This window comes from Mya arenaria, chromosome 6 (assembly GCF_026914265.1).
Source record: "Mya arenaria isolate MELC-2E11 chromosome 6, ASM2691426v1".
Taxonomy (NCBI): domain Eukaryota; kingdom Metazoa; phylum Mollusca; class Bivalvia; order Myida; family Myidae; genus Mya; species Mya arenaria.
In genome coordinates, this window is record NC_069127.1 from 55,217,387 (window position 1) to 55,226,279 (window position 8,893).

At 33.8% G+C, this 8,893-nt stretch overlaps 1 protein-coding gene across 1 annotated transcript; it reads right to left on the reverse strand.

Moving 5' to 3' along the window:
- Window positions 1-4,451: 4,451 nt before the first annotated feature.
- On the reverse strand, window positions 4,452-5,884 carry LOC128239012 (uncharacterized). The gene is made up of 2 exons (XM_052955420.1): window positions 5,793-5,884; window positions 4,452-5,482 (listed from the first exon to the last, which is right to left on the reverse strand). Exons 1-2 carry the CDS (start codon window positions 5,875-5,877, stop codon window positions 4,644-4,646), a joined length of 924 nt encoding a protein of 307 aa, XP_052811380.1. The 5' UTR covers window positions 5,878-5,884; the 3' UTR covers window positions 4,452-4,643.
- Window positions 5,885-8,893: the final 3,009 nt, after the last annotated feature.

Genomic DNA, 8,893 nt, shown 5'->3' on the forward strand with positions numbered 1-8,893 from the left:
ATTTTTCAAACATTTTACCCCGTAAATCTCATTTCTCACTCTTTTTAAACTTAAGGTTTGTTTTACTGTTCTATAATATCTATTAGTTACAGAAATTATGGAAAATTGTATTGCAACAATTGAAACAATTCTCGGCAACTCGGAAACTCTCATTTTTATTTAATTTTTTAAACATTTTACACAAAAACTCACATTTCACACAATACGTAATTTCTAAGCATATGGTATGTAATACTGTAGTATAATTTCTATTAATTACAATAAGTCTGGTAATTTTATTGCAAAATTTGACAAAATAATCGGCAAATTCCCGAAATTTTCATTTTCATTTAATTTTCCAAACGTTTCACCCCAAAAATAACTTTTCACAAAATTACGTAGTTTCTATACTTTAAGTATGTTTTACAGTAGTATAATATCTATTCAATACAGCAATTCTGGTAATTTTGTTGCAAAAGTTGACAATATAATTGGCAAATTCGAGAAATCCTTATTTTCGTTTATTTTTTCAAGCATTTTACCCCAAAAATCATCTTTCTCAAAATAATATATTCCTTAACTTTCGGTATATTAAACTGTTTTATAATATGTATTACATACAGTAATTTTGGTTATTTTATTGCAAAATTGGAAACAGTTATTGGCAGATTCCGAAAATTCACACTTTTATTTCATTTTTCCAACATTTTACCCCAAAAATCACATTTTGCACCATGTGATTGTTCTATACTTTTAGTATGTTAAATGTGATGCCTGATATTACACAAATCCACCAAAAGAAATTCTGTGCATTTTTTCCCCATTTTTTTTATTTTCCCTGGACTAACAGGATAGCTGCAGGTTTGGATGGTAGAATACAGTCCCTGAAGACACAAAACAACTATCCCTGGTGGACAGCATCAAGGTTGGTGGTATATAGATAACGAGTTGTTTGTTTCCATAATGACAGCTTAATAGTGTCTTACTTATGTGGAAAGTTGGAGATTATGGATATGGGTGGAAACGTGTTCAAGAAGATAGACAAACCTTGTCACGGGCAGTCAATGTGTGGTCAAACAATGGATCTGACTGTGGCCAGTGAAGGCAAATCAGCAGTCATTTATGTATCAGACAATAATTCCACCATCACAAAGGTGGACATGGACCTGAACATTCTCAAGACGTTTAAAAACCCTGCTCTGTATAAAGCCAAAATGCATCACTGCAGTCGGAAACCAGCTGACCATCTGTTGTAAAGATGGTAACCACATAATGTGCATGAACCTTCATTCTGATCAGATAACCAAACTGTTGGGAAGGGTGGTATACAGAAGCCAATAAGCATTTGCTACAACCAACAACTAAACAGGCTCTATGTAACCAGCAGAATATAGTTTACAAGGCCTGTTTTGAACGAATTAGTGAAAGTATACGAAACCGCTTTTGACTGAACTTCTATTGATTCCATATTTTGTATTAAAATTATATCCACTGATTCATCTGTAACACTGTATTGTATAGTTAAGTGTCCTTAAGGGCAATGGTCTTCTGGATATTCTCTTATTAAATATTGAATATTGATACTTATACGACTGATATTTGTTGTTGTAATTTTTTTCGACAAATTAAGTTAACAATGTCAAATTCACCAAAAATCGGCCAAACAAGTTCAATGTACAAAAACGATTTCGATAAATCCCTTGATTAAGTGAACAAGGCGACATAGTTTTTATAACATATCGTGTTTTAATTCATATATTTGTCGACAATGCTACCTGATCACATCAATAATACGCTTCCATAATGAGGGCATAATCATTGTTGACAAAAATGTTGCGTTGTACCTCGTGAAAGTCGTCTTTGAACATGTTGCCTTGTCAACCTTATCACTTATCACTCAATAGTTACGATAATCGGATCCTGCAGGTCAAAGTACATGTTCTTTTGCTACATAAACGTCCTATAAAAAGGCATCTATGCACGCTAATCATTTTTAAGAATGTTTGGATTTATGTGTAAAAAACAAAATACCTGGTACAAGTTGAGGCAGTTTGACAAAAGGATATGTACATGTTTACTTATCCTATTTACTGTTGCTCTGCAACTTTACACTGGAATCAACATTGTTTTTGTTTCTTTTTAGCTTATTTTTGGAGATTTATTGGTATTTTTAAACCACCTTGTGCACCATGGCTATCCATTGGACAACGATCATGCTAAGTTTTGACCGCCGATGACGGAAACTGTTGTTCATACGCCGGCTGAGAAATAGGTCTCACAGAATTTGTTTTTATTTGTAGTATCGATCCGTTCTTCAATGCAGTCATTCCATAAACTTTAAACGATAAATTGTTAATGCATTAATGTTCAAAAAAGTAACCGTTTATGCACAATTATTGTTGTTCAAGAACAGGGCATGAATACGTTTAAAAAATATAACTGACGCTATTTACTGATTTGATATTTGAAAGTTCGAATGTGTAAGAAACACAATTGTGGAATAACATTGGTTTAAATAAAGTTAAGAATTTCATGATATATGGCTACTTGATACAAGGGTATTCAATCTCCTTCACTGTCAGAGAACAGTCTTATTCGCTTGTAGATGGCTTGATTTCCCGATGAACAGTGAAGACCACCCTTCGTTGTTCACATTTGCCGTTTGGCGGAGTATTCCAGTTTATTTATCAGACAATTGTTATGTGGATTTTCAGGGAAGTTCGTATTACAAAGTCAAGACATTTTAAAAAATAAATCAAATGTATTGAATAACATCAAATTGCTGTGCGAGCATTGGTTTTCTTTTGTAATGTTTTGTATGAAAGTAAATGTCCGATCATTAAGCTTCAGCAATTATGATTACAATTTCCCTAATAAACAAAAAAATATTTGAGAATTTGCCGAGATACACAGACTGCCAAGCGTCCTAATTGTGTACGGAAGATCGCTAGAAAGGAAATAGTCGTTCAATTATATTTTCAATTTTTGTGAGAAACTATTGCCAAAATGTATAGAATTATACTCTTTTTTGAAATAATAATTGTAATCCCTCTTAAATGTTTTCAAAATACTAGATGTATACTCCTCATATCGATTACATGCAAATGGAAATAGTTATGTCTGCTTGAAAGTTATAAGTAATATTTTTAAATCAATGCAATTCCGGTCAATGATTATATATAATCAGGCATGATTACGTTTTCTTTTTTCTTTTTTAACTTGTAGCGAATTAATCCGTTATTCGTATAAACGATTTACTCCCGTCATCCTGTAAGTCACAAATTTATAATACCACGATGACATTCAGTACGTTATGTTATATTTATGCTTACATATTTTTGTTATAAGGTTCATGACTTTAATCATTTATTTTTACCACACGAAAGGCCAAATATGATGTCATTGTAGCTTTAAAGCTGCACTCTCACAGATTAATCATTTCGACAACTTTTTTTTATTTTTTGTCTTAGAACGAGCCATTTTTTTGCGAAAATCCATGGAAACCATTTATATAAGACTGCTGACAAAAAATAGATCGCAGATCTTTATATTTTAGTTCATTAATTGATGTTTATTGCATTTTTCTTAAACCGTTAGTAAATCTTTTGTCAACAGCCTTATCACTGGTTTGCAGATATTTACGAAAAAAAAAGAAAAAAAAAAGAAAAAAAAGTTGTAAAAATGGTAAATCTGTGAGAGTGCAGCTTTAATGGGCCGTGCACGACGCACATCACTTTTTGCGACTTTTGTTCCAATTTATTGTAAAGCTCTCCATGCATGACCCAAGGTTGAAGGTCCTTCACGTCACAAATATATTTTATGTACCAAAACATATGTGCCAATGTATTAGAATCTCTCCGTGCATGACAGTGTTAAAACCAGAACACGGCTTACTTTTCTGCAAATGCATATATGCAGCACTCCATAATGATAAACTTATTAGTTTAACCGTGCCATTTGAGATGAGGACAGGATTTTATACGGGACACGTCGTCCTTTTGTACCGAACACCACTTTTTAATATTTTTCCTTGCATGACAAAAGTTTAGGCCGGACACGGAAAATCGAACGTACGGACGAATTAAAAATCTACCTTCAGAAGCATAAAACAATGGCGTTACGTCCATATTTCCAAACTGACTTATCATGCAGGAAATACAAATAAATACCGTGTATAAATTCAAATAATTTTCTTCTCATACAAATATTACGACAACAGCAACTATAATTCTGAAACAGTTAACAACAGCATTTTCAAAATTGTTTTCGCTTCGGCAGTGACAAAACCGTGTACCGGTGTCCAATCCAAACTCAAATCAAGTTTGTAAATTCTCCCCCCAAAAAAGAAGACAGACGGTGTTCAATCTGGTTAAAACTGTAATATAAGGGTAAATCATGCCTTGTTCATTCAAAATTTTCCTATACATCATATTGAACTACATCTCATATATTGGTATTAATATATCCACTGGAAGAACACGACTGTCAACGTACATTCTGAAAGATCTCCAACAGCATGTTAACTTTAAAACTATGAACTGTCTCGCACACTGTCGATGTGTTTAACGCTATATCTAGAAGTCCATTTCTTTGCAAAATATCGAATGTTTTAACTCCTTTATACGCATATTTTCATGAAAAGTTCAGTCATCTTTTTTGAAATGTCAGGCAGACTCCTTGTACACTTTCACAAAGTCTCCATTGTCGTCATATCTGGTACAAGTGACGTATAACTTGGTATATTGTTGACTGTAGCAGACACTGCGTGGCCAGTTTATACCCTCATTTTTCCCTAGAACTTGCGTCAACTGGCCACTGGGCAGGTCCAGGCGCATTATATTGTCACTCCCAAAACCACAGATGATGAGCTGGTTATCCAACAAAAGGATGCTTGTTGGTGCTCTTAGTGCAGGATTCTGGAAAGTCTGGATGAGGTTCAGGTCCATGTCCAGCTTGCTGATGGTATTCTTTTTGAAGTCTGATACATAGATGACTGCTGTCTGATCTTCCATGATAACTGCCAGGTACTCGGGATCACAAAACATTGACTCCTCTATGACTGTATCTATCTTCTTGGTCGTTTTCATGTCCATCATCTCCACTTTTCCACTGTAATATGATAGTATCAGTCTGTCATTATGGTAGCCAATACCTCGACAGTCGCTGTCCACCCTGATGTTGGCTCCAAGAGCGATTTCTCCCCGAGTCTCCAGGAACTGAATTTTACCGGAAGTTAAAGAAACTGCCACCCTGTCACCGGGGAGGAGACACATGTCACATGGTCCACCTGGCACTCTGACCTGGGACACCAGTCTACTTGTCTCCAGATCCACAAGCTTCACTGTTTCGTTGTGATAATCAGTAAGTAGAAGTCGGTTCATTGGCAGAAGGAGCATGCTCGTCAGCCAGCAGTCAATAGCGTCAGATGGATCCTTGACTGGTATGGACGAGGATGGTGTGAACTTGAAGTTCGTCACGTCAACATAACCTTCAGCCTGAACGCCTGTAACAGTTAGATTAAATCTTAGAGCTGTGCAAAGTTAAGTAAAAGGGTTTTGTCAACAGGAAATAATTTATTCTAAAACAGGAATATCATTACTTTGTATGTTCCTTCCTCTTTGGAATACAGTGAGTTCATATATGTCCATAAACAATAAAGCAAATACATTTGATATATAAATATATATATATAAGCAATTCAAGAATTTTCCTGCATGTTGTGTATAAATTCTGATCTTTCCTCATAATTTTCGTTCTTTCGTTTTTCAGATGATTTTAATATAGATTTAAAAAAATTGGATACATTGCGTCACCTAGTCTTTTGTTCGTTAATTCATGGGAGCCGACTGCGTCAAAGGAAGATGCTTCTTCTATGAGTTTCTTGCCGGATACCTCCATTCTACGACAAACTGCAGCGACATTTTCAACAATAAAGAAAGCACATCGTTCTTTTGTCGTGCATGACAATTTGCGCAGGATACGAAAGCATATATATCGATCATATTAGACAACATGAAACAATCAGATAATAGGGTTAAATCTTATATCAGACTACTTCAACAAAACAGAATGATTAAGATAGATATAAATGCTAGATATTGTATTATTATTATCATATATACACATGTACGAAAATGCACAAGATAAGTACCTTTAACTATTTTCTGCATAGCACCTTAACAGATTTGGTGACTTGCGAGTCAATTATTTCAATATGAATTATGAAATTTACTGCCATTTACAGACTGCTTTTTCCAATTGTCCTTGCTAGATCATGACATGTTTAACAAAGTTGATAAAAGGTTTTTTGTAAAGTGAAAAAAAGGATATCAACAAAGAAATATGTCAAAATGCTCAATTTATTAATTATCTATAGCGGCAAAAAATGGTAAGTTATGAATATCATTGTGTGTGAATGACGTATTTTTGTTATCTAGTTCTATTCTCCTCAAACTGCTAGTATTCAATAATGTGTCCTGTAAGATTTCTGGTTGATATAGAAATATCGTTAAAACACTTTAGTCCATGCTTGTTCTGCTTAGCCATTGGTCATTTTATGTACAAAAAAGCGACCTCGAGTATAAAAAGTAACCCTGTATTTCTTGATATTTCATATAATTTTGGATATATACATTTTTGATAATATGATTATTTTTTTCAGCGTATCTTTATAACCAGACACCATCGAAGTTCCAGCTCGACGATATTGGCGTCCTAACAACGTTGGAACATTACTACGGAGTTATTGACTAAACCAGCTCATGTACCTCAGCCGGCAACTGGATGTTTCACGAGGCTTTAATGTGTTATGTGTGATATTGTTTTTGGTCATGGGACTTATTGGTAAGATGTTGCACTGCTTAACAAACATCGTAATAAGCTATTAATCTTGCTCAATAAAGAAATAACCATATGCTTTATTCTGATAGAGTGTATGAGTTAGATATGTCTGTTTTTTCGAATGAGTACGATAGTTAATAGCGGGGGCTCGAACTTTTTCTCTTTGTTTCGATCTAGGTTCGTGTTTTATAACGAATTAAAAAAGATGATGCATTGCTTTGGAAGTAATCGTTTTCAGTGTGATTTTTTTAGAATACCGTTGCAGAAAAATAACGTGTTACTTAACAAACGCCTTTCAAGTTTTACACGTAACATCAAATGCGTGGGAAAATTGTTGTATCTGTAAAGTTTACAAAATTACTCGAAGAATTAGCCTCGCAATGTTTCGATCTTTTCATGCGGTGTCGCTTTGTGCGCTTAGGTCTCGATACTGATAGTTTTAAGCACTGCCACAGTCTATTTGTAGTGGTAAATGTTGAGTTGTAGTAGATGTACTTGGTTCAAACATCAATATTTGTATATGCCAATTTTAGAATGTTCAAAATGTTGTATTAGTTCTATACTTCCTGGTCCTCATTTTAAAAACTAATAAGTAGATATTAGTTTAAAAACAAAGAAAGATAAATGGCAAATAGAATAATAACAAAACGATTTGAATATCATACCTTTTAAAAATCACGATAGAATAACAAAAAGCAAATCTCCTGTTTATACTTCCTGTAATCTGTCCGTTACCACTAAGTAATATCATGATAAAAAGAGACGAATCATATTTTATATACATCGGCTAGTCAAGAGTGTCTTATCATTCAAACAATGTTTAAATAAGGATTACATCCATTTAAAATGGATATCATATCGATAAATTTTTACAAAATCACGTTTAAAGAGACTAGACACCAGATGGTTAAAAAAAACCCAGAGAATACGTTATTTCCTTAAAAATAGCCTATAATTGTCAATAAGACCTAGTAGAAGGCCGATAATACATCAGTTTCCATGATAAAAATAATGAACGTAACAATTATGTTGCGGTCTCATCTGTGTTTCCTTGTGGAAATAAAGCTCATTATGATTTCCCAGTTTAAATCATATCTGTTTATTAGTACAGATAAATATACTGACGCTTTTTTATAGTTTACCCGTTTAAAAATAGCGCAATCGGTTTCCAAGTTTACAGTGTGAATATTTAGCATGTGAAAGACACGTGATAAGTACGGATACATAAACCGACGCTATTTTAAAACTGGGATTTACGAGATAGACAACCCCAGTAAATTTTGATTTGGAAAAAAACGCAAAGTGAAAGATGCATGCGTCGTTTAATGCGTTGTACACAACGATGTCAACTTTATGTAAGTTTATTATTTTGCAATTATATCATCTGGTGTCTAGTCCCTTTTACGACCATTAAAAAAGACAAACATATGCGCATATAAAATATGAAGGATAAACAAAACACATTTAAAAACTTAACTATTTTACCTACCAAAATAGTGTGGTATTTAAGTAAACCTAGATGTTTGTATTCAACATTTCTCAACGCACCAGTTTGATATATTGACAATGATAATCATTCCTATTAATCTTACTTTTAATCATGAAAGGAAAGATAACATACCAGACCATCCCGCACGAATACACCATAGACAAAAACCTTGCCACTGTTCAAGAGTATTAACTCAAGTCTATAAAAGCATACTTTAAAAGTATAATCTATGTCGCCTGATGTCATCAAAGCGATGAATATCGACCAGTATCAACAAAGAATGGAATCTGCCACTGAACGAGAGCTGCAGACTGCCAGTCAAGCACTGGTTTTAGTTCGGTTGTGGAAATAGCGAGTAGTAAAAGATGCACTCTTACTCCCAAAATGGATTTACCACAATTGATACAATTGTTTAATATACCAAAAATGATGAATACTTGTTGGAAACAATGATTCTTATAAAGGATACCGAGTTTAATCTTTAAGAAAGGTGTAGAGAAAAACGGACTTTATACCTTATGGGACAATAGTAGATCACAGTAAATTGTGTAGCACTCACCAAAACATTTAATATGTTTGCGTTTT